The sequence below is a fragment of the Mytilus californianus genome, unplaced genomic scaffold (assembly GCF_021869535.1).
Source record: "Mytilus californianus isolate M0D057914Y unplaced genomic scaffold, xbMytCali1.0.p SCAF_18, whole genome shotgun sequence".
Classification (NCBI taxonomy): Eukaryota; Metazoa; Mollusca; class Bivalvia; order Mytilida; family Mytilidae; genus Mytilus; species Mytilus californianus.
In genome coordinates this window covers 7,106,997-7,134,934 of record NW_026262666.1, presented here as the reverse complement: position 1 = coordinate 7,134,934, position 27,938 = coordinate 7,106,997, and the positions used below count along the sequence as shown (strand labels likewise).

General features: G+C 31.2%; 3 protein-coding genes across 3 annotated transcripts in view; all 3 read right to left on the bottom strand.

The window, feature by feature from the left end:
* LOC127726647 (uncharacterized) overlaps window positions 1–27,938 on the bottom strand; it is a 299,596-nt gene that overhangs the window by 148,191 nt on the left and 123,467 nt on the right. The window lies entirely within an intron of this gene.
* On the bottom strand, window positions 7,413–19,319 carry LOC127726659 (fibrinogen-like protein A). Its single transcript, XM_052234108.1, has 9 exons — window positions 19,232–19,319; window positions 18,246–18,314; window positions 17,236–17,307; window positions 15,692–15,763; window positions 15,101–15,160; window positions 14,535–14,677; window positions 12,043–12,139; window positions 10,153–10,317; window positions 7,413–7,664 (listed from the first exon to the last, which is right to left on the bottom strand). Exons 1-9 carry the CDS (start codon window positions 19,296–19,298, stop codon window positions 7,453–7,455), a joined length of 957 nt encoding a protein of 318 aa, XP_052090068.1. The 5' UTR covers window positions 19,299–19,319; the 3' UTR covers window positions 7,413–7,452.
* On the bottom strand, window positions 7,453–18,741 carry LOC127726799 (fibrinogen-like protein A). Its single transcript, XM_052234252.1, has 8 exons — window positions 18,732–18,741; window positions 18,246–18,314; window positions 17,236–17,307; window positions 15,692–15,763; window positions 14,535–14,677; window positions 12,043–12,139; window positions 10,153–10,317; window positions 7,453–7,664 (listed from the first exon to the last, which is right to left on the bottom strand). Exons 1-8 carry the CDS (start codon window positions 18,739–18,741, stop codon window positions 7,453–7,455), a joined length of 840 nt encoding a protein of 279 aa, XP_052090212.1.

Here is a 27,938-nt window from a genome sequence, read left to right as displayed (position 1 = left end):
GTTATATAACAGGTAACTACGTTATGCTCAAATTGGTAACAACTATCAAAATTTTAGTAAATAAAACTGCAAATCAAATGTTTATGGTTAGGACCACTGATTATCTTGAAATGCAATTGATTGCACATGTACATAGTAATTTTAGTTAAAATCCTTTCTTTAATTTCATGTGTTGAGATTATTTCTGATAATTGGCATTACACTTTCAAACGTTTCTTGTCTTTAAGAATATTACTTTTACTGTTTAGTCTGTTTTTGGTGATATCCATTTGACGTGACTCTGTACTTATACATCCTGTCATTGTGTTATTGTGCTATGATAATTTTTGTATTCTTGTCTTTCATATTTGCTAATGTGCTTTGTCTATAAGCCTTTTTTGGTGTTTCTTGGATACATGTGACGTGGCTCTGTACTTATACATCCCGTCATTGTGTTATTTTGCTAAGGTAAATATTTGTATTCTTGTCTTTAAATTGTGCTAATTTGTTTTGTCTTTATGCTTTTTTGTGCTTCATTGTTACATATTTGTTTGGTTGTATAGTGATTAAGATTATAACACAATGTTGACTGCTGTACCCCTTTTTTTCACATTTTTACCTACTATGTCTGTTTGTTTTGTTCACACATCGTTGTCAATATAATGGAATTTGATGCGACTGTCAAACAGGTGAGAGGTTTAGCTAGCTTTAAAACCAGGTTTAATCCACTATTTTCTACATAAGGAACACACTCCTGTATACTAAGTCCATATAGTATGAACATGCACGAGCGTAACGTGTCAATTAAGATATGTAACACCATAAGACGTAGCAGAGTGTATGTTACTGCTGAGAAATGGTAAATTGATAATTGGAAAGTTGTAATCATCCCGTTTGTCATAGATTTTAGTATGAAGTCATCCATCTGCATATAAATTGCCCTTTAACTTGCTGAATCTAACTCTGATTTTTGGGTCCTGTTTGTAGATTTGTCTACATTGAGGTCCAAAGTGCCAAAATTTATCTTTGACTTCATCAATGACTTAATCATTGCTATTTTTTTGATATGCCAAATCTAACCGTGTATCAGAATTTTTAATTTTGGGACCCGTTTCAAAATTGATCCACAAATAGATGCACATGATGTATCACTAATTAACAGTAATGATGATTGTTGCATAGCATCAAGTTGCTAATTCAACGTGCAAATCAGGACGAGATTTATCTACATATTGTTTTGTGATATCTGTATTTACCAAAAATTGTAATAGTTTAATATTGTGTATTATAACATGTCAGGAATATAACCAATTTTATAGTCTGAAGCGAGTTTAAAACTTATTGTGTTTTTATCACACATGTTCATGAATTTATGAATTCCACAATTTCTATTGAAATAATTAAATTGTAGTAATTATATAAATGACAATGGATATGCGGTTTAGGTGAACGAGACAGCAACCCAATGACATAAAAGATTATGCATATTTTGATATATTTTTGTGGAATGTAACCGCAGTACATACAAGTCAGCTTTATAACGCACTATCCAAAGGCAATGTTGAATGGATTTAGTATTACTTGTATGGAAACAATATAATGAAACATTTTCCCCTAAATTGTTCTGTTATATATTTGAAACGAATCTTTACAGTTAATATATTGATACAAATAGTTAAGTGTTCTTATTTCTGATGCATGATCTTAAGTAAACCAATGATGTTCTTTTAATCACATAAAGAGGTATATATCGATAACAAATTGTGCCTTCCATCCAAAATATTTGTTTAAAGAGAAGTAACAGCAATCGTAGAACAATTAAAAGAAAACATTCGTGACAAAAGCAAAAACTGCAAAATGCATTATCTTTGTAGTCTGAAAAAGTGGCGAATGATACCAAAGAAACGTTCAAATTCATAAGTCGAAAATATTCTGACAAATTGTTATAAAAAGAAAAATATCACCACACAAACAAAAATACACAAAACGCGACATATAACAAATCAAAAACTGTGGAACACGAACCCCACTAAACTTGTGGGTGATCTTAGGTGATTTGGAAGGGTGACCAGATCCTCTGTTAGGTTCATACCGTGATCTTTTCTTCAATGTTCACACAGATGGACGACTTCATACTAAAATCTATGACAAACGGGATGATTACAACTTTCCAATTATCAATTTCCCATTTCTCAGCAGTAACATACACTCTGCTCCGTCTTATGGTGTTACATATCTTAGTTGACACGTTACGCTCGTGCATGTTCATACTATATGGACTTAGTACACAGGAGTGTGTTCCTTATGTAGACAATGGTGGATTAAACCTGGTTTTATAGCTAGCTAAACCTCTCACTTGTTTGACAGTCGCATCAAATTCAATTATATTGACAACGATGTGTGAACAAAACAAACAGACATAGTAGGTAAAAATGTCAAAAATAGGGGTACAATTTCATAGAGATCCATACACTTTTACTCAAATTATTGTCTGGTCACTGGAAAATATATATAACTTTTCCTTTTAAGGTATGGTACCTTTCGGTACAATTTTAAAGAGATCAACACACTTATACTTAAGTTATTGCCTGAACAATAAAAATGTTTGTTTTTTGCCCAAAAGATTTGCGATCGTTTAACAACTTTGTTTTATGCATAGATGTACTGTGAACTTTCGATGATGAAATATCACTTTTAAAAGAGAAATAACTACTTAAGGGTGTTCGCTTCTCTGTTTCAAAAATAATCTCCTAATGGCACAGTGAAATATCATTGATTTGAATTTTTGAGAATCCTCGATTTATAGAAATGATTTAATTATTTTCAAACAGGTATTGGGTACAGGGATTAAGCGTTTATTTTATTCCTCCAGGTAAAACGTGAACCTGACAGAACACTTTGCAAAGTGTAAATTAAAACTATGGATATAAATACAATTCTAACACTTTTGCCTGTAAAATACATGCGTTGAAATGTAATGCACCACTAAAACTATATGTTTGTACGATATTGTTTTCTTGTTTTCTTGATTTCTGTACTGGTATTTGTTAGCAAATAATCGAAATTTGTATAAAGTATATTAAACAAAGAACACCATCCGTGGTAGTAATAATGTATCGCGCCGAACGAATTTCCACGGCATATATGACAGATATTTTATCAGGACATTATAAATCGACAATTTTCGTCAATTAAATTAGACAGTCATTGTAAATCAATGGTTTTTTATTGTGCAATAAAATTTGTCCTATGTCCTCTTCTCTAGTTGGTACCAGAAATTCCCCTTTCATACTGGATCCTAATCTTAATGACCATTACCTGGACCATACTTAAAAGCCTGAACTAGTAATTTGCCAGTCTGTTATTATCTAAACCCATTCTCGATCTGTACATAACCAGTCCATAACCTGTTTTAAATGTCTTGACCATATTCGACCACATATTGACTTGTACTCGACCAGTTTATTTTCATTTTATTTATATGGATTTTGTATAGTCTGTTACAAAAAAAATATATGATTTCAAATTTAAGAATATATGATTATTTTTAATGTAAATCAATCACAAAGCCGTGTTTTACCAACGGCTACTACTTAACCTACCAAAAGTACCAGATGATAGCATGTTTTTTCCTTGGTTTATTTTTAATTCATTGATTTAAAGCAAATAAGTGTATTAGCAGTTTAACTATTAACTAACACTATGCAACGTTTTGAGCAACCAATCCTAGCATCCAAGTAAACATTAGAACTTTTTTTAGACAGGCGAACCATAAATGGCTGCTGTTTCTATGGCTATGCCGAATGTCCGACTTTTTTTACGCTCTTAACGCATAGAAATATCTTTAATGACCTTATACATAACTAAGATAACTGGTACAGCGTACTCGAAACATAAAAGATAATGCAAAAGTTTTATTCGATTGAATTGTATTATAAAGAAGTTATCAAATGTTTTTCAACATTTAGACAGGTCATGCAGGACAGAGATTTATTTTCAACATATTGTTTCAGTTGGTTCTTGATTTAATTTTTTTTTTTGGGGGGTGGGGGTAAAAGTTTTTTGTGCACTAATGTTTTCTGTGTTATCCGTCTTTTCCGTTTTCATCTCTTTTTTTCTTTTTTTTATTTTTGTATGTCTAATCCTTTCTTTTTCGTTTTTGGTCAAGTCTTGAAAGAAAGTAATAAGAATAATACACTCCGTCTTCTGATCGATGTCGTTAACATATTGATACGATGTTTAGTTAAAGCCAAATATTTATTTTTATTTTATTTTAAGTTATATATTGATAAATGAACTAAGTCTTCTGTGGTTAACATTTACACATAGTCTACAATTGAATTTTGTTTGTACTGGGGAACTTCTAAACTCAATATTTGTATTAATTATTCAGTCAAGACTAAAAAATCGATTTCCATATATTACATTTTTTACATGTTTTAATGAAACTTATGCATCTTAATATACCTTATGTCTAATATACGTCAGTTCCCACAATAACAAATGGAAAATGGGTCACATAAATACAAACCAGTGCACGTGATGGGTCAAGCTGACTTTTATATTATGTTATCATACTAGAAAATGAGACTCATAATTATATGAAATTATCCGTTATATAACAAGTAACTACGTTATGCTGAAATTGGTAACAACTGTCAAACGTTTGGTAAATAAGACTGCAAATCAAATGTTTATGTTTAAGACTACTGAATATCTCGAAATGATGAGAACTGCACATGTACATAGTTATTTAAGTTTAAATCCTTTCTTTGATTTCATTTGTTGAGATTATTTCATTTCATTTGTCAAACCTTTTTTTTATAATTTGCATTACACTTTCAAACGAGTAATATGTAAATCAGTCATGATTTTGATTCAGTTATGATTTTCATGTTTAAAATTCGTTGCAATTCTTCTTGTTTTCTACGTTGATACGTATTGCTCGTGCATGTTTACACTATACGGACTTCATATACAGGAGTGTGCTCCTTACGCAGAAACTGCTCCAACAAAGTTATGAGGAGGAAAGATTAAAATGACACTCTGTACATTTTATGAACACCATTACGAATTGGTTGGTCCATACTATGTGTCTGTGTTTAAACTTACTTAGGTCATTTTTACCACGTCTTAGATTATGGTTTACCATTTACGTCGTCTGATATTTTAATTACCGAACGTTACCTATTCCCGAATATAAATTTTCTAAGTGTGAATTCGCATTACTATAAGACGTGTCTCGGTATTTGTTTATCCAGCGTTCATGTATTTAGTTATGATGTTATACTTGAAATTCTGATCGGATATTGTTTTGTGTCTTATCGTTTGTAGTTGTAATTCTTTTTTTTTATTTTCTATTCGTATGTAAAAAATAAAGATAATTAATCACCCAGGTCATTTGTATGATTTTTGTTTAAAGCAACCATGTGATCAGGATTTATTTGTTTTACACAGTTTGATTTGGAAGAAAGGCCGACATAGTTAGATAGTGCAGATAGTTGCACAATTACTAACACAATTATATATTAATATTCTTGTAATTGTTATAAAATACATCAAATAACATAATTACAAACTTATTCTCGCTTTATATCCAATTTTTAGAAATTTACCTGTGACGTCACTTTTTGTGTGACACACAGTTCGTAATTCTAGAATGATGTTTTTGTGTACTGTCCTAAATTAATTTTAGGTATTCGTTGTTATTCTGTGGTTAACATGTCAAAATATACTATTATATCAATTGTTTATGTATTTCTCTGTCTGAGTGTTCTTGCACTTATTTGTACTGTATTACTGTAACGGAATGTTGACATTTTAGCTGTATATTTAACAATGCCATAAAGCGCGAGGTTTGGCTAGCCACAAAACCAGGTTAAATCCACCATTTTCTTCTTAAAATGTCCAATACCAAGTCAGGAATATGGCAGTTGTTATCTAATAATTCGTTTCTGTGTATGTTACATTGTCGTTTGTTTTATATTGCACTTCAGTCTTTCTGTTGTTTCGTTGTTTTTTCCTCTTATAGTTTATGTGTTTCCCTTGGTTGTAGTTTGTAACCCAGATTTGATTTCTCTCAATCGATTTATGACTTTTGAACTGTGGTATACTACTGTTGCCTTTATTTATTTCTAACGGTATGGACCGATGCTCATTGACAAATGAATAAATAATTTATCAATGATATAAAGATATTTGTTTTCATGCATGCAATAAATTGATAATGACTTCTTTTGCATTTTTTTGTGATACACAAAATGTGTTTTGTTTAATTGTTGCTTTTGAGATGACAAAACAGCGCAAACACAAATTCACAAGAATGTAGACAAATCATACTTTTCATACCGTCTTTAACAACAACCTGCATAAATGCTGCAAAATATACTATAAAGGGAATCGGGATGACTAAATATGAAATATTTCGAAAGAAAAAAGCTCTTTCCTGAATTTTAATGAAGTAGAAGTCAACAAATTGTATTCACTACAGTACAGGCTCCCAGTTTGTGACAGGTACATAGTGTGGCGAGAATAAATAGGTACAACAACAAAAATCCACTGAAAGAGCTGTGACACACAAGACAGATAATAAGCACAAAAATTACGAACAAAATTAAAAGAAACACAAATTACCAATCTAGAAATATTCTGGATTAATGAAAGGTATTGCAATGTCCAATTGCAATGAATAAACACCATGTTTCCCAAGACTTAAATATCAATCAGTGCGCCAACGGATTTCAAAATAAAGACACAAATACGAAGTCAACGAAAAAACACATGACCTTGCACAATGCCAAATTATAAGTATCGACAAGATGCTAGACCATACGTGTTGTTAACTGGATACCATTATATATTTTCTTATATATCAAACCACGTCCATTCTTTGTTTTTGTTAGATGTATTTCTATTTGTATCCATCTGAGAAGTTCAGCCTTTTTCAACTGAATTTTATAATTTGTTTTTACAAATGTATGCCTTTTTAAACTGATTTTTATAATTCTTTCTTACAAATGTATGTTGTACTGTTACACCACTGTCCCAGGTAAGGAGAAAGGTTGGGCGTCCGCTAACATGTTTAACCCCACCTCATGTTATATGAGCCTGTCCCGAGTCAGGGGCCTTTAATTTAGTGTTTGTCGTTTGTTGCTGTGTTACAAATTTGTTTTTCGTTCATTATTTTGAGCATAAATTAGGCCGTTATTTTTCCCGTTTGAATTGTTTTACATTTGTCATTTCCAGGCCTCTAATAACTGACTATACGGTATGGGCTTTACTCTTTGTGGAAGGCAGTAAGGTGATCTAAAGCTGTTAATTTTTGTGTCATTTGGTCTCTTTTGAAGAGTTGTCTCAATGACAATCATACCACATCTCCTTTTTTATATTTCAAAACGAAGCCATATTTGTACAAATGAAGGATCTTAAGTTTGTTTCATACGTTTTTTTTATTATATTCTTTCATGCATTTTATCATGCTATTTTTCTAATCATCATAGTTGACTTGATATATTTATGTCCACGCCAATACAGTTTGTTCTTTTTCATGTCGTAGTTCAAAAGTGAATTACTACAGTTGCCATGCCACCAAGCGCCATGAATGACAGCACAGTTACCTGAATAAATATCACTATCACTATCCTTTGTACTGAATTTCCTACCGTTGCTATATTTCAATGAATCAACTGAAACGAAAATCATTGTGTAGTGGTACTTTTTTTAACACCAAATTATGTTATCTCAACATAAAGAGGGTAGGGGAGGGTTCGGTTTTGGTTCTGTATTATCAAAAGTATTGAAACCCCATCACATGTAACAAATAAGACATAACATGTCTTTCTAAAAAGTTCTTGTGTTTCCTTTGTTATACGTGTTAACGTTGTTTCTTGTTATATAATGCACACATGTCTAGATCAGGGTAATATTAGTCAAGAAAAATGCTGGACAAAGATCATTATGTTTCTCCAGTGAAAACCTACTATCCTGCAATAATTATTAGTCGTGACCTAAAAAGGTGGACGTAATATATATCAGAGACAAACATCACAAATAATTTATATTTTTTGAAGCAAGAAAATTATTTGATATATGTTTTGTCAGTTCATATTTATATTTTGTTGTTGTTAAACTTAAGGATAATTTCAGTCATTTAATTTAAACTTTTTGTGATTGAATTCACAGATATATAGGATTTGCTACTTTGCCAAGATTTATATAAATGATTATAACATTAATGAATTGACCAACATAAAGATGTAAATATAATTCAATGTTATGGTATATTCGTGTATGTTGGTAAGATTCCGATTAATAACAAAACAAACGTTGCAGGCCTGATAAAACCAAAAAGCACAAAATCTAGAAAGCAAAAAAAAAATCCATACCCAAAAGTGTAAGTTGATGAAAAGACATGTAAAAAAGTTACATAGAACTTTTTTGTTCAAGATTTATTTCTTATCGTTAATGTTTACAACCATCACATGCCACGAATTAGAGATTTTTGCAAACTTTGATAAAATTGTCCGGATTTCAACGAAATCAATGCCTAGGAAACATATATCGCAGGCGTCGACAAACTGAATATTCAAGACAAAAGGAAAATGTTATAACAAACGTTAAAAGAAAAGATTTTTTTGTCAACGCTACATTCTGTTTTCTGTCCAAAATATCAATTGAAGTTTTTCATAAAGTTTTCGTGGAATAACAAAATTAGTGTTATTTGTGACGTCATGAATTATGTGAACATGGTGAATAGGACGCTAGTACATTAATATTCTACAATTAGACATATGTCCTGTCTATCTAATGTATTATCTATAATTCATTCTGATATTGGTAATTAAATTTTATGAATATTATATATCTCCCCAAACGAGGCAGGGTTTGTGATACAGCTGTATTTACAAAGTGCAACCTATAGAGATGCTGCCCTTAAAAAAGTGGTTTTTTTTCTAGTTAACTTGTTTTGCTAATTGTCTAGAAAACACCAATATATAGATAGTAGTTACTCTAAACAGCAATTATAATCTGATAACAATAACGATTAAAAATTCCAATACGACATCAACCAATGGATGACTCCTTCGGGAGTAAAGTCCTTAAACGACGATTTTGACTGATTTGTGTGATGTTGTCTATGATCTTGAATACTATAATATTGAGAATAATAAGATCTTCCAAAATGAACTTATTTTTGTCTGTTCAGGAAAGACCAACAATAGTTTGAGGTAGAATAAAGGACCGACATTGTATTCAAGGGGACATATATAACTGATAATTAATCTACACTAGTCTTACACATCGCATTAAGACTATAAAATATATATCTCACTCCCATTTGTATATGCAAATTTATGGACTTCACTTTTTATATGGTTTACAATTGTACATATTGTAAATGTATTCTAATTACCAAAAAAATAGATTTGAAATAGCTATGACAGTATTCTCATTATTTTGTTATGGTTAATGATAATTAGAATTGACAGGGGAAAAGAACATACACAACCCCAGCAATTGTTTTTTTTTTCCGAATGAATCGCCGGGTTATTGTTATGGGCTGAAGGGTTTAGAAAATTATAAAATGCTACATACACAACATGTACAAACAGGATCAAAATAATGATGGGTTGTTTATAGAGGGTTGATAATAGAAATGTGTTACAAAATAAGCGATGTTTGCACCTAAATTAAGTCGCTTTGATATCGATCGAAAACATATAGTATTACCCGGATTTTTGTAAGTATTTGAGATAAGTCATTTATCCTCAACGACAGGTAATGGTTAACTATGAGAGTAAAAATTAATTCTACAATTATGTTCCGTGTATTTTGAGCACTTATTTTGAAAGGTTACATTATTATGTCCAGAATTTTAACAACTGTATATATATGTTTTAATGATGAATGATTTGCATAAAGGTATGTATGCGATAGGGCATTTGTACAGACATGTTATTGGCAATGGCCAATAAAAGTCAAACCTTAATGTTACAAAAAGCACATACTTTAGATCAATCGATATATGTCTATGTTGAAAATTGTGTGACAAGACAAAAAAACTCTCATTATACGAACAAGAATTTCTGCTACTCAAGACAATGTTTCAAATATACCTGGATGATTAAGAACTAATTAACACACCGTAACGTGAGTTCATGTTAAGATACTTACCTGCAGTTCCACTATAGTCCCCTATGGTAAGCTTGTATTTTGAGTTCTCGTCACTTATACTAAATGTCTTATACAAAGCATAAGTCATCTTATTGCTAGTGTCCGTTAGATCTACTCTTAGTTCGTATTTACCACTAGTCGTAAGAATGTTTAAATACTTGTTTCCTGTAATGGAAAATGATATAAGTGTGTTTTAAAAAATTATTTACTTACGGACACATTTTACACAAAGCTCTTTCCGATTTGAATTTCTAATTTAAAAAAAAACAACATTAAGCATAGTAAATGTAGTAGACAATACAAAAAAGGTTTTGGTTTTTACCTGTATGTCCTTTTTAGTAGTTCAGCTCGTTTTATACTTACCGGGATTGCTTTGCGTTTCTGGTGGAGTAGATCTAGAAAAGCGGTTCGGAAGCATCAAAAGTGTTATTTGCGTATACATTTAACAAACACCAAAATAAAAAAAAATCGAAAAGTTAAAAAAAAATTTCAAAATCTAATACTTAAATAGTCAGTCAAACAACCACAATATACACATGTCTTATAGTATTGCGTTTTAAGGCTACATAATAAGTTATGTGAGTATGCTTTACATGAAAAGATTCACAGTTGATAACTAATTCCATCAAAGTCTATCTGTCTGAAACAAAAAAAAATGTTTGCGCCTGTCCCAAATGGTGGCCTCCGGCTCTTATTTGCTCTTTGGTCGGGTTGTTGTCTCTTTGACATATTCCATATTTCCATTCTCAATTTTAGTATTTATTTCACTTTTGACGTAAATTTACTAAGGTGCCCTATAATTTTTAACTTCTACCTTAATTGGAGAGATGTCCCATTTCTAATTATAAAACATCTTTTTATTTAATATTAACTGTATAATATTAACAAATGTACTACATTAAGTAATATAGAGCATTTATTAACAAAACAATTTTAAAATAATATTTCTCGGTGGTAAGCTCGCCTTGGTTAATATATTTTGTAAGATACTGGATAAAGGAACAAAATTTACGCCATCGTAACATCATCAACAGGAAGTATTAGCAGTTTGATAGTTGACCTCTTGTATTATATGATATATATTTATACAAACTACTCAACTTGGACAGTTTGTGATGAATAGATACGCAGCCACGTTTATAGAGTATTGAATTTTGCTTTATTTGATGAGGTTTCAAGGTTTTGGATTAAATCAATAGTTCCTAATTTACCTGTATCACTGAGTTATTCTACATAAACACTACTACTATTGTTAGAACTATTGATATGGACAAAATATTAGTCAACACTATTTTATGATATCATATTGATGTATTATCATCTTAAATTAGTACCGTTGCTCAAATCTTTAAACTTTTATCAATGTTTTCTTCATCTTTGCAGTATCGCCTATTCTAGACGATCCGATAAATATTAAATTTGCTGGTTCGTACTTTTTATAGACTTTTATATGTATTTGAGTAATGCGTCCTTAGTGTATTTTAAAAGGTTTTTGCTTACTCAAAAGCTGATAATTTTTTATTCCAGTTAGAACTAAGTAATGAAATTAAATTCTTTAGATATGCATATGGGTAGTTTATATGTTGTAAAGCTTAATCAACCATTCTAGAAAAAAGTAAAAACGTCAACAGTAGAAACTCTTAATTATTCGTGATTATAAAATGAAGCAAATTATACATAGATTTCATAAAGGGTAGTTCTTGAAAAGCCCACACAAATAAACTTTTTCGATTAAAATGAATAGACTGTTTTTCATCTGAAAATACATTTTGAGGTTATTGGTGGCAGCAAAAACAACGACAATTATTATCCGACGAACAATAATTCTTTCACATTATGAAAGATACACACATTGATATGATAATGTATTATTAACTCAATTTAACTTACCTAGCCAGAATTCCTTTTGTAGATCACCAAACCCTTCCTTGTAATCAATCCAATTTCTGTCAAAGTTCGTCTTTCCGTCTATTCTTCTTTGAACTACCTGCAATCAATCGAATGAAACAAAACGTATTTCCTGAATTAAACTCAAACAGAACAGTATTGACAACATGGAATATGCAACGAAATGTTAACTATTGAAAAATTGCACTTGAAACAAAATGATTTGAGTCTCTTCTGGTATATGTAATTTTCATCATGAATAATCTTTGCACATGAGCAATTTTGTCTGCCTTGTAGCTTGAAATCTAGCACTGTGACCAGTGCCTTTTTATAATATATTTCAAAAGCATGGTAAAATCTTCATTTTAGCAAAGTATACGGAAATTCTATCTGAGGAAATATATAGCGATGATCCACCTTAAACACATGGTTTCAACATGAAGGTTGTGGCTGCCATGTCTAAATCCTTTCTAGCCTTAATGTCCTTATATGTGTTATGTTTAACCAGCCACACATATACGAAAATCTGATAACGTGTATTCCAGAAAAGACTGAAGAGATTAAACACATACTTTACAACAACAAAAAAAACATTTTCTGGGTACTCAGAAACAAGCAAACCAGAAACAAATATACGAAGACTTCAACTTAAATAGCTTCAAAACACACAATAGAACCAAACGAATATATTTCAATGAAAGAAAATCCGCAATTTCAACAAAGTTTCACTGCTATGTTGACACTAAATACCTTATAACTCAAACATTTACGTGTATTATTAATCGCTTAGGGTCCCATATACATAAGACTTAAGAAGGGAAAAGAGGAATGTGTTAAAGAAACAACGACCGACCATAGGACAGAAAAGCAACCCAAGGCCACTAATAAGTCTTCAACGCAGCGAAAAAACCAACAACAGGAAGCGGGATTCAGCTGGCCCCTAAACAATAGTGTATACTAGTTCATGATCAGCAAAATGGACAACACGATTTTTTTTCTGTTCGAAATAATATAAATGTAAAATTGAGAATGGAAATGGGGAATGTGTCAAAGAGACAACAATCCGACCATAGAACAGACAACAGCAGAAGGTCACCAACAGGTCTTCAATGCAGCGAGAAATTCCCGAACCCGGAGGCGTCCTTCAGCTGGCCCCTAAACAAATATATGTACTAGTTCAGTGATAATGAACGCCATACTAAACTCCAAATTGTACACAAGAAACTAAAATTAAAAATAATACAAGACTAACAAAGGCTAGAGGCTCCTGACTTGGGACAGGCGCAAAAATGCGGCGGTGTTAAACATGTTTATGAGATCTCAACCCTCCCCCTATACCTCTAGCCAATGTAGAAAAGTAAACGCATAACAATACGCACATTAAAATTCAGTTCAAGAGAAGTCCGAGTCTGATGTCAGAAGATGTAACCAAAGAAAATAAACAAAATGACAATAATACATAAATAACAACAGACTACTAGCAGTTAACTGACATGCCAGCTCCAGACTTCAATTAAACTGATTGAAAGATTATGTCTTCATCATATGAATATCAGGCACAATCCTTCCCGTTAGGGGTTTAGTATCATACCATCATAACATATATGAGAAGAACATAACCCGTGTCATGCCAACAACTGGTTTAAGAATAAATGTGTTTAGTGCCGATGCAAAAACCCTATAAGTGAATCAATATTAACGCCAAAATATGCAATCTTTAATGACCTGACAACAGTATCGTGACTATATCCCTTCTTAATAAGTCTATTTAAAGGTTTTGTTAGCTTCAGAGGTGAATACCGACATTTTTGTGCTTTATAAAGAATATTTCCATAAAAAATTGGATGTGAAATACCTGAACGTATAAGAAGTCTGCATGTTGAGCTATATTTACGAATGATGTCCTTATACCGATGATAAAATTTAGTAAATGTTTTGACTAGTTTGTGATATCGAAAACCCTGGTGTAATAATTTTTCAGTAATACATAAATTTCTCTCGTTAAAATCTAAAACATTGTTACATACACGAGCGAATCGTACAAGTTGAGATATATAAACACCGTAAGATGGTGACAAGGGAACGTCACCATCTAAAAATGGATAATTAACGATAGGAAATGAAAAATCATCTCTTTTATCATATATTTTAGTATTAAGCTTTCCATTAATGATATAGATATCAAGATCGAGGAAAGGGCAGTGGTCATTGTTAGTATTAGCTTTATTTAAAGTAAGTTCAACAGGATAAATTTCTTTAGTATACATACTGAAGTCGTCATTATTGAGAGCCAAAAATATCATCCAAATATCTAAAAGTATTATTAAATTTGTGTATCAGATGTTGTTTCGATGGGTCTTTGCTGATTTTTGTCATAAATTGTAACTCATAACAATGTATTGCTCACCATCCAATAAAACATTAAAAAAAGAAATGCAGTAACAAGTTATATATTGCTGCATAATGTATGTTCAAATGATGAAATAAATACTTACGGTCCATCCACCACCGTCAGTCGACATATCACAGTAGGCCTTGATTTCTTTAGATTTTTCAGGATGAATGGTATACACTCCACTTGTTTTTCTTCTCCCCCTCATTTCACTGCAGTCTTTAATTTTTCGGAGAGTACATGTACCTAAAGATAATATTTTGTGAATTATTTTACAGAATATAAGTATATTTTTTTTATTTGTCTTAAACCCAAGGATTGGCTTATGTAAGCAGTATGGTATATGTAAAATATATAATTATATGGATGTCAAACCATTTGCTATAATGTAATATTAACTGATTCCTCGCAAATTATGAACATGGAAATTGTCGAAAACAGGATAATTGAATAATGACTCGCCCAAGGAAACAAGAAATAACAAAATTAATCCATATTCAAGGCGTATCAATTAGTACTATATTTTTTACAACATTCAATTAAAAGAAGAGGAAGAATATAAAATGTTCATACATTTACAGATTCCAAAACATATGTTTCCTTTTAGTCATATGTAAAAACGTATGGAAATGTATAGTTTAATAATTCATTAGAAATACATCTACTTACGTGTTATATCCTTTTTTATTAGATCAGTAATCCTGGAAATCCCACTATATCCTTTCGATTCTATAGAAAATTAGCAAGTGATGTGGAGTATTTTGATGAACTTTATTAATATCATTATCATTTTTATTATATTCGATGTTTTTGTGCATGTGCATCTTGTCTATTACAAAAAATAAACCTTAAGCGACTTTATCATATAGCAAATATTCATTGCAAAAGCTTCCACTAAGATAGAAATCACGAATACGAAGATATGTACCTTCAATATGAAATTATAGAACACAATGGTGTTGCCGGTTTAATTATATGTGATGACCTGATATGATTTTGAAATTGCATATTAAGTTTCGTTAGGGAACAACCGTGTTGTCTGAAGAGGTATATTGATTATACATTCTTAGGATTCTCTTGATTAGTTTAGACAAATTGATAAGAGATGGACAAAATAATGAAATGTTTACTGAATCAGATGCAAAATCATTACACAGTTTTGATAAAATAGCGCACTGTTTTGTAATATTTCGCAATTAAAGCATAGGAAAATTACACAAAAAATCAAAGACCTCAATAAAGTTTTCATAATAAACTAACCTTCAATAATCCACTTTATTTCATTTTTCAATATTTTTAGCTTTTTCACCACTTCCTTATAAGTTCCAATATCTACAAACATGTCATTATCTGAATTTAAAACTCATGGGAGATCACTTTCAGTGTTATTTATAGATTGACCGCGTAATACGTAAAACGTTACTTTTTTATCTGCTCTTATGTTGTTCTGTTACAAAACTGTCCCAACTAAGGGAGAATGTTGGTCACCAGTGAGCATGATTAACACGACAACAGTTTGTAAGAAGTCATGAACCTTTAAAATTCAGTGTTTGTCGTTTGAATTGTTTTACATTTGTTATTGCAGGGAATTTATTAGCTTTCTACGCGTTGTGAGTTTATCTTAATATTTAAGTCCATCTGGTAAACTATAGTTGCTAACATAGGTCATTTGGTTTCTAGGTAGAGACTTGTCTCTTTAGCAATTCCTGACAAATATGAATATTTATTACATCTTTTAATTTTAAATCCCTGCATATATTTGTTTTAACCTGTTCGATAAAAATATGAATTTAAAAATTGTATAAGGTGTACGTTTTACATGCTTAGTCTAATAGAACTGAAATTGTAAGATATCCATATTTTTACTTCACAAGGTGTCTCTCGGTGTTCAATTAAATATCCATGACAGCTCTTTAACTTCGTACTCTATTTCCCTTTCTTACCTTTTTGATTCGAGCGTCAATGATAAGTCTTGTTTAGACGAAACGCGCGTCTGGTTTTTTAACTACCTATAGTCTTGTTTATTTGGACAGATACATGTGTGTAAGAAATATTACCTTACTGTTGTATCAATATTATTAAAGCAATACCGTATAGAATTGGGAAAAGAAACGGGGGATGTGTTAAAGGGACATAAAAACGACCAAAGAGCAAAAAACAGTCTTAGACCATTAATGATTCTTAATCGCAGCCAGAAAATCCTGCAGCTGGAGGCAGGCTTCAAACCGTATTGATAGTAAAGCTTTACAGCCGATTACAATGAGTGTGTAGGAAAAGGTAATATCTTTTGGTTAGCTTGCTTTCTAGCTGAACCGTGAAGTCATTATTACGTTAGGTAAACTACCTTCCTTTGTGAGTAGACTAGTCCGACAGACACATAGAATTGGTTACGTGTGGGACTAGTCTACTCATAAAGGTGGGTAGTTTGCCTAACCTACTATGACTTCACGGTTCAGCTAGCAAGCAAGCTAACCAATTTGAAAGATATTAAGTATAATGAAACTTCTCGGTATATATTCGAGTGGTAATTTTGACCATTTTCTACATTTGAAAATGCCTGTACCAAGTCAGGAATATGACAATTGTTGTCTATTCGTTTGATGTGTTTTGTCTTTGATTTTGCCATGTGATTAGGGACTTTCCGATTGAATTTTCCTCGGAGTTCAGTATTTTTGTGATTTACTTTTTATTGATTACACAGGTACGTCTAATATCAATACGGAATTCACTAATACATATAAGACAAGTTTGTATTGCTTTGAATCTTGTATTTCTCTATTGGTTTAGATTTACAATGTACTTACTACTAAGAATATCATTTGTATCTTTCAGCAATTGTTCAACACTTTGATCGGGTCTTTCATATACGCAGACATCTGTAATATAAAAATCTCATTAAACTTCCCAACTGATCAAATTTATTAAAACATTCACCTAGTTATCACCACAGCTGTTATTTTTTTTTTTCTATATTAAATGTATATTAGCTGCCCTGCAGATTTATGTTTCAAAGTTGGGTTTATGTCAGTAAATTGATATATACTAATGATGCCTCCTATTTGCAACAAATAAACGAAACTTTTGAATACGCATAGGGACTACAAGGAACCAGGATAACACAAGGCAAACAAAACTTAGTAATAAACGAAATGTAACCAATAGACAAAAAAAACTACAAAAACTTTAGATCCATCCATAATCAATTAAACAAACAACAGACTAATGACCAACATAAATAGAGGATGAAAAAAGACTTTCCGGAATAGATGCAAGTGCCTTACCTTGGCGACATTTGTTAGTGTTAACTGTAATTATTATTACAAAGATCGAAAAATGCAGAACCATCTGAATTGTTTTACATTTGTAATTTCGGGACATCTTATAGCTGACTATGCGGTATGGGCTTTACTCATTGTTGAAAACCCTACGGTGACTTATAGTTTTTTATTTCTGTGTCATTTTGGTCTCTTGTGGAGAGTTGTCTCATTGGCAATCCTACCACATCTTCTTTTTAATGAAAGCTTTATCTTTAATGGAAAAATATATGATTTATTTACACATACAGCACGACGAAGAAAATGTCTCCCATTTTAACTTTAACGGTACTAATTTAACTGTACCATATACATGTTTGACAATTAATGTACGATCAGTAATGCTCGCGGACAAAATATTTGAAAATCCAACATCTACATGTACCATGTTAAACTGTAAATCAATTTCCCCCACCTATTTGCAATTTATTCTTATTTGATTCGCATAAGCTTATGTTTTTTTTTTTTTGTAAATACTTATCGAACCAAAGTTAGGTTACCTTGTAGAGTATGTATTATTTTGTTTATTCTTTTGTCTTCCTCGTCCAATTCACGTTCATTTCTTCTATCTACAATGCAATACATCATATTTTTCTTCAATAATTATATAACTGATATTGAAATCCATTACTTGTTTCAAGGTTTTCTGTGCGCTTGTAGATTTAAACGATGAAACATTTTTATTAAATTGTAGTTTGAAAATATTACAAAATTCTGAGCGAATAACACATCATCTTAGAAAGTTACTTAATATCTAATAGTATTTTAATGAGAAACAAAATATTCCAACGGTTGTATTCATATAAGACATGGGGCACTTAAAGTCACTTTTATTTCATATTCTTATTGAATGGTTTGAAATGTTACCAATTAATGCCTTGTGAAATGATATTTTAAAAGAAAAGATGTCATTTAGATTGAGGGAAATTAATGCCACAATTGATTCATTTATGGATACATTGTGTCAGTAAAGTTAAACTCTTTACGCTTAGACATGACTCCGGGGGTTAAGTAATAGTTTCATTTGCCGGTAAACGTTAATGAAACTTGATTTAGCCTTGAACTCACATTGATTGCTAAGCCACTCATCATTTCTTACATTTCAATAATACAGAATTTGATAATTACCTTCGGCAGGTTAAAGCATGAACGGTCAATGTGATCAAATCAAATTAGATTTACTTCATTTCATTTTCTACCTTGAAATCGTCTGGACAATACTGATATTTTGAAAAAAAAACAGCAAGTTATGGGCAAAACAAAGTTCATGGTTTAAAAATAAATTGAAACCTTTAGAAATCATTTTTAATAAAAAAGGCAAAAACTTTCTTAGTTCCGTGCCTACCTCCTATATCTACCTGCTAGTTACTTCATATTATTTTTGCATCATGAACAAAGATTACTGCAACATCACACTACGTAATGAACAATTTGCAGAATAAAAGTTTGAATAACAACGTAGTACATTTTCCGAGTTCATGCTTACCCTGTATGTCTACACCGCCTGTGCTTTTTGTTATACAAATTACAGCAAAAACTGTGAACACGAACATACTGACTGATGGAATAATGTTATTCTGTGTAATAACACCTTAAATATGTAGGTAATATAATATGTATAGTTTTCATCGGTTGCGTGCCTCCATATGTCAATACCACGGCTGTTACTTTGCAACTTTTACAAAATTACAAGTTCTCTTTGCCTTATGTTTAGTCAAGTTGTTTTTTTAGAAAGAATCGTCTTTAAGTATGCTTTATGTATGCTTCTTCTTATCCATATAATTTTCAATTCTTAAACATTAATTCTTAGGTTCAGTATTACATCAATGTACATGTGATTTGGAAGAATATTGCATATGAATTTTGATTGACTTTGTCTTCTTAATTTTGAAAAATGATTGAGAAGATTATTTAGTTCTATGGCTGTGAGTCATAAAAATCATGTTCTGTGAGTAAAGAGCCATGAAACGCATGTAAGGTGAAAGGTTGCCAATCAACGTCACGATCCATTTAACACATGTTCATTTGCTTACTATTATACCGCAGACCTTCTTAAATTCAAACTGACCACACACACGATACACGCACGGACGATACACGCACGGTGAATTCACGATGAATGCACGATCCCCTGTCCACGTACGATGAACGATGAGTGTTATACGGAGGATTAACGAAAAATGAATGATGAATGATGAACCCACGATACACGCACGGTGAACGATGAGTGTTACACGGAGGATTAACGAAAAATGAATGATGAATTATGAACCCACGATACACGCACGGTGAATGATGAATGATGAACGCACGATTCACGCACGGTGAATGATTCATTGACGAATGAACGATAAGCACTTAACACACGATTCGTAAAGCCATTTTATTTAGAATGGCATTTAAAATTGATATATGATAATTAAAATGTATAAGGGTATACAAATTTTATATATCGCGCTTTCAGTGTTGATTGGTTGGCAACTTTTTAAAAATTCCCATTATAAAACTTAGGACTTTTTTAGCATTTTTGACGGGATAATGACCTTTTGAGAATTTCCTGGCCCATAGAAAATACCCGAAAGAGACAAAAAAAGCCCTTTTAGATAAACAAAACGTCTAAGATGGCCATTTCATTTAATAAGATTTCAGAATGTGGTGTATATTTAATAATTTGGACATCTTTGTCCCTGGATCTGAACAAGGATTTGTATAATCTAAATTATATCTTGTCATGTCATTGTGTATTATTACTTATCAAATATGATTGCATGCTACATAATGTCATTTCCGTATTTGATCAAATAAAAAAAAATAAAAAAATCAATAACTATTGATTTTTTAATATATTGGTATCATTACTAAATGAATTTGATAAGTTTACACGTGCCGATGTTGTCGAGACGGTAAGTCTTTAAATATCAACGAATACGTGTTATCTCTGCGGTCAAGCGTAACCGGGAGTTTAAGACATGCGTTTTTAATTGGAAAGATAAAACCGATCCCGACGGTCCCTAAAAAATTGCATATCACTTAAACTGAACTATATAGAACAATGACAAATTCAATATCAAAAATGTCTGCGGACGAATTTTCGAGAATCAAAATTTTAAGTGTAAAATAATTAGTCGTTTTATTTCTATTACATGTAGTCTTTTTTTCTTTTGATAATAAACATTCAATTGGTTGTCATTCTCTTTATCTCTCTATGATGTTTTTGCAGACAAAAACAATTCGCAGAATTAATCTAAATAGTCAGACATTAAACTCTATTTCATAAAACTTTTAACATTAACACCTAATTGCATGAAACTGAATAAGCATGTTATTATTCTCATCACTTTTTCGGATGACCTTAATAATGTTAACCTATAAAATGATTTTTGACAGAATTTTATATATTGTAGAATTCGTTCTTCTTATAGACACATTAATTGCTAACGTAAAATATTATTTTTCGCGACGTTAAACTGTGAAATATCGGGAAAAGATGCATTTTTTCGATTGATTTAACCATAAGCTTAAAAATGAGCACATGGACACCTATTTTATTAGATTAATCGTTCCAATTTTTATGAAGAAATCACCGATTTTTTTTAAACTAGATAAATATACAACAAATATGACGTTTTTTTTTCTTCCTTAAATCAATTTCTTTTAACAAAAATGAATTATTAAACAAATGTAGGGCCTAATTTTGTAAGGAAGATATACCTAATCTCTTTACCGAAATCCGCATAGGTTTATCATTTGAAACAAAAAGTTCAGATATGTCCAAGAAACCGAAATTTTAAGTAAATGTCGAAATATTCAAACCCATTTATCTTTTCAATTTAGCACACGAAGATATATTTTTTATTACATATTCAAATTGATTTTTGTAAAAAATAGCTTGTATGCAAACTTTCTTAAAAAAAATCACTGTGGGTTTAAAACTGTATCGTATGCCCATAATTGCCCTAAAGCTAAATCTCATCTTCAGACTATGAGGTTCTGGATGTGAAATCATTATTTCTGTATTCTATTATTTTTAGTTCATTTTTTCTATTCGTTATACTTTTTGCCCATCATTTTTTATTTTTTATATTCTAGTACCTCATCATTCTCATTTCTCTTATATTTGTTTAGTTATTTTCTCTTTTCTTTATTTTTTTGTCAATTATTTTCTTTTCTGTAAACCCCGATCCACACCCTCGTGTAGAATGAAAGACGATAAACATTTTAGTATACACACCACCTGTTGTTATTTCTCACCTGGACACATGACTTTTAGTAATAGTAACAAATATAAAATTATCGATATTGTAAATTCAGTTGAATATAATCTGTATCAATGCACTGGCTTGTTAAATGTATTTTGATCTGACAACAAGAATACATTTGTTTATCATATTTTTAGTTTTTTTAGTTATATTTGGTCATGATTTAGTCTCGAACAAGGCAAAAACCATCGTATTTTCAAACAATCTCTAAAACGTGCTGAATTTATAGCCTATATCAAGAGATAGGTTTTACCCAGAGTTTTAACTAGCTGTAGGCGTTTTGAAAAATATCCATTTAGGAACCAAATTGTGGCTTTTTTATATTTATATCAAAATTGAAATCAAAGGCCGTATTTTGTCGAAGAGAACAAGGTTAACAATTACCTACAATGCGACATGCGAGAAGAGGTTTCGTTTTCCCTAAAAAAAATAATTTGTTGAAGTAACTTATTTTTTGAGGTTGCGTCACGGAAATATATTTCAAATGAAAGGTGCAACTGCATGCATTTCTAAACATAAATAAAAAAAACAACTATAAAATGGCGGGTATGCGTCAATCAGACAGCAATCCAATATAAACACAAGTAGGTTACCTGTCATCTAGAATAAGAGGTTTAAGCATAACCCGCGCTGGTATCAACTTTCTGAGTTCTGAGTAAAATTCTATATACAAGTAGGACTCTGAAACGAGAAATATACGAAATTTTTTTTTACGTACGATGGAGCGTGGCATTCCCTTAATACATACGGGTCCACAGACTCTTCTCATTATGGTATAACGGTAAATGAGGATCTCATGAGAGGAACAAAGTGAAGATACATTTAACGCAGAATAATTTCCACATGCAGAAAACCAAAGAGGACGATCTCTCAATTAGAATGCAACTGTAACTAATACATGTAATACATCCATAGACAATAACACTAGTAAATGCCAATTTATATACTGACTTTGAAAAAAATATACTTCTCATAATAATTGCACATAATTGCATTTAGCTATTACGCGTCATATAGATCATTGCACACCATCTAACGGCTCACCGCACTTCGGCGCAGACCATCGCACTTCAGCGTGACCATCAAACTTCATGGTCTCCATTGCACCTCCCAGTCATACATATATGTATATACTTCTTTTTACTTGATTTCAATAATTGCAAACACTTTAATACCGATTTTCTGATAATGGTTTTTATTGTACTAAAGTAATAATTTGAATTCCCGCGGGTATTGCCCGAGGGAAATACGATTTATTTAAGGGTTTAAAAATCTCATAGCTGAAATATTTTGTTTAATTTAATTAATTTTTTTTTAAGAAACTTAGGTTTCAGCTACCACAGACTAACTTGGCCTTTGATGGATTTAGCTCTTATGTAAAAATAAGAAGATGTGGTGTAATTGCTAGTGAGACAACTATTCAAGAAAGTTCAAATCAAGAGGATGATAGCAGTTATATTTTTAGGCCGTACGACCTTAAATAATGAAAAAATACGGAAACCGTAAAGTCGGTTATAAAAGGCCCCGCCCGACATGAAAAATATGAAACAATTCAATTGAGAAAATTAGCGGCCTTATCTATAACAAAGCAATTTTGCCAAACAAAAGCCCAAAGATAACAGAATGGAAGTTACGACAACCAATGAACTACGTGCTTTTGACTTTGGACAGACACATATATATATAAAGAATGTTGCGAATGTGTAGGTCCTTTATTGGTCATATAGCTCTTCACTCCTATCTTTTTATACATGCTTTGGCTTTCAAATATTTAGCTTTGAGCCTTCCTAGTGAAGGTAAATCCAGAAAAGCGTTACGGATGCATGAAATTTAGAAAGTGTTGTTTTGTGAAGTGATCAAGACGTAGGGATGTGAATGAGTGTTTTATGTGTGCAATAATTTCGGCCTCCCAAATGTAGTGTAAATCTGCAGTTGTTTCATGTATTCGATATGCAAATTATCACAAAACTCAAAGGATAAGATGGATGAATTAATAGTTGATCGTTTAACGTCCAGTGGCATCTATTATAGATTCATTATTAGGGGGAGAACAAAAATTATGATATAATTATGAACATTGGCAATCATACCACATCTTTTATATAAGGACGTAAATGTGCAGATTTTCGTCTTTTACTGTAAACGACAGTGTCCCCTGGCGTCAAAACTGAAATTAGACTTGTGTAAATTTCTGAAACATGCATTTCATTATTTAACCAATGTAAAGTATTCCGAATTCACTCCACATTTCTGAACTTATTCTCATTATGAAATCAAGAAGAAAGAATCATTAAATGCTCATGCAAAACAAATAATACCGTTTTGAGCTATACAACTAAAGCAATCCTTAGGTAAGGATACCGACAAGACCTAACAGTTCACCTTTTATTATGTTGAACCAATATGAGAGTCCTACGTAAATTACTACATGTATATTTGATGGATGAGTCATGTATTCTGTAGTATTCCCCAACAATGAAAGCTCGGATGAAAAGCAATTGGAATGATTTAAAAACCAAAGTTATAAATTTACATGAACAGGAAAAAAAATAAACTCCATCTCATTCATTGGTGATTAACTTGCATATCATATAATGTACGTATTACTAGACAAAATTGCTGGACGGGATTTGTTTTATCTTGATAGATGTATACGAAACTTCAATGAATTATTTATATTTATCAAAATAACTATTATATCCGATAAAAATGAAAAAAATCTATCGGATAAAAACTACCGTTTTTTTCAATGAGACATAATCCTAATGGAGTCAAATTTGTCCTATGGATTCGTAAAGGACAAAAATATCTTCAGTAACGGAACAAAAAATACCCACATGATAAAACAAAGACCCGTCATTTTTTAAGAATCCTAGAAGGTCAACAAAGTACTATTGTCAATTATTTTTTTCGGAATTTACCTTTTAGACATACATTAAAAACGGTGTCCCGGATTTGCAATCATAAACACGATGAAAAGTTAATCCGAGAAAGTGTTTATTTTAGATAAAATAAAGAATAGTTATGATAATACCATATATTTAACTATTTTATCAGAAAATAAAAAACTGTATTTTAATTAAAAACATTCTTAAGGAATACGTGATATTTTTACCTGATCTTATACTTGTTTATTTAAAAAATGCCTTTAATTACATATAATGTTTATTCTTATTTAATTTGCCACAAAACGTATTTAGCTTAGTTTAAATGAAAATAAAGAGCAGAGAATAAAAATATTGTTCAAGAGAAAATACATATCCGTGTTAATTCGCCTCATTTTGTTAATTCAAGTCTGACATCTAACTTCTTAATCCGCAATCCACATTTACCCGATAACCTTGTATATTGTATTTTCTTGATGGAATACCCTCATGTACATGTGAACATCAGGAACTGAGACAAATGTGATCTGTGTAATAGTATTTATCAAAAACTAAATGAAAATATCTAAGTAGAATAAGAATTTGCCAAATAAGCAAAGAATTATAATCTAGCATAATTCAACATTGGAGAAATGACTCAAGTTGAACGTTATTAATAAGATGTCCAAAATATATATATACATGTATATTGCGATTGGTACTGTAGTGTATCAAAGGTATCAAAATCCCGTTGAGGGACAAAAATTTGTCAGCTTAAAAATCTAATTCTAACACTGTTGGTTTTAATTTTCAGACTCAATTATAGATTTAAGTAAAGTTTATAGATTCAATATTTTCAGATTCAATATTTTATTATAGTCTCACCTCATACAAACATAAAATGAGATTCACAGAAATATTAAAACATTTGCATTGTATGCACCAATTTAAAACGATTTATGAGAGACTTTTAAGACACACCATATGCATATAAACATATTTTTAATTTCCTTTAAAATTTAGTGTCCATCTATACTAAATGAAAATAAAACATTTGTTTCTTTAAGAACTAGTGAAAAAAATAACTGTTTCCACTCAATAAAATACTGTAGCTGGTTTTGCCAACTATAACAGCAGCATTGTCGTTATTAAATAAAAATATAAATGTTTAGCTATCGGAAAAAAAAAAAAAATATTCATTAAAATGTGTAGCTTCATGTATCATGATTTGTCTTAAATTTACATATAATGAGCATTTTAAAATGAGATGAAATTCATCTTCAATAGTTGAGCTACCATTGTATCGTACAGTTTTGAAAAAATGTTATGCTTTGTGTTTTACACTTAATAATTAACAATCCTAATGCTCCTAAAGCCCAGTAACACTGTCACTTTGATCTGTGTATACAAGGACGCCATTAATGCTATTATTGAATTTGGGACATATAAACACAAGTCGATTTCGAAGTTTTGTAGAATTTATGTTTTGGAGGTGTTTTTTTTTTTTAATTTTATTATGTTGTTTGTCATTTATGTTTGCATGACAATTTTTAACAAATAACAGTTGTTCAACAGTATATTTTTTTTAAGCCCATTGATAACTTGTCCGCGGCATCTCGCTGAGTTGAATAGAAATTCCAATTTTAACTGTTCTGTCGTAGAAATGTTATCATGTTATTGTTTGTACGTAGAACATGTATCGTTATATTAAAATGTGTCAGTCCCAGCCAAGACTCACTGAATAAACACGAAATATTTACAGACGATAAATAAATTTTACACGATAAGTCATGAATCTGAATGAACGTTATGTACGATGAAGTTAATATGAGCTTTGATGAGCTCTATAACTGACTATCATATAAAACCCACAATGAATGAACGTTACACGATTACAAAATGTAGGGATGAACGATTGACGAATGCACGATACACGGTAATAAACCTGAATGATTGATGAACACACGATACACGGGGTGGAATGAATGATTGATGAGCGCACGTTACACGGTTAAAAATGAATGATTGATGAGTGCGCGTTACACGCTTAAGAATAAACGAACGATGAACGAACGTTCGTTGAACGGAAAACACACGGAATGATGAATAATGAGCACACGATTGGTGAATGGACGATACACGCACGTAATACGCACGATACAAAATGAACGCATAGAAAAATGGTCAGTTTGAATTTTAGAAGGTCTGTAAGGGACTATAACTCTCACGCTAAGGATGGTAAGGGTTATTAATATCCAAAAATATTGTATATCAACACATTTTTATTACTTAAGATCTGATCATATTGTAATAAACAATACTGAAATCAAATGTGTAAATGGTAGTGTTGATATATGCCGAGACTTACCGACTAGATTTATTATACTTTTTACATTGTTATCTGATATTTAAAGACTCACAATGTGTTCATGGTAAGGACACCTTAATTCTCCTGACTTTTGTTTTGAATCCGTTATTTTACAACTTATTTAGACATAAGCTCCGTGTTGAATGCCGTACTTTGACCTTTAATGGTTTACTTTTACAATTTGTGACTTGGATGGAGAGTTGTCTCATTGGCACTTATACCACAGCTTCTTATATCTAATGACGATATAATATGCTTTCACTATTTCACTTCAGAATTCTTCTTGTAATGATTGATGCTTGAGGATGATAATACATCTAGAAAAGCGTTTACGACGCAGTATATTTATTAAGTTATATTTGAATATCAAACATACTATGTCATTATTTTTTTTGTGCAGACTTTCAAAGTATATATTCTCTTTGTTCCACTAAAAATAAATTTGCTTTAAAATAAAGTACAACGCCTTATTTGATATGTCAACACTTATGTGTAAGTTATGATGCTCTCCTTCCTGATAAGTATTGTTTGCTTTCATGCTAACGGTTGGTAGTTCTCTCTGGTCAGTCCGCTTAGTCAGCTAACATTGACCACCAAGATATGGTTAAAAGACAGTACTGAAAGTGACATAAAGCACCACAAATTATTTAATCAATTGATGAGAAGTAAATATGTTATTTGACTATCTATCTTCCTTTCTTT

Bases quoted from the DNA above. Each gene is read 5' to 3' on its own strand.
- LOC127726659 (XM_052234108.1), bottom strand. From the start codon at position 19,298: ATGTTCGTGTTCACAGTTTTTGCTGTAATTTGTATAACAAAAAGCACA. The intron at 17,308-18,245 runs GTAACCTAACTT...TTTATATTACAG, and splicing joins AATAATACATACTCTACAAG to ATGTCTGCGTATATGAAAGA. The intron at 7,665-10,152 runs GTAAGTATCTTA...TTTTCGTTTCAG, and splicing joins GGACTATAGTGGAACTGCAG to TTGATTCATTGAAATATAGC.
- LOC127726799 (XM_052234252.1), bottom strand. The intron at 17,308-18,245 runs GTAACCTAACTT...TTTATATTACAG, and splicing joins AATAATACATACTCTACAAG to ATGTCTGCGTATATGAAAGA. The intron at 12,140-14,534 runs GTAAGTATTTAT...GATTGATTGCAG, and splicing joins CTGACGGTGGTGGATGGACC to GTAGTTCAAAGAAGAATAGA.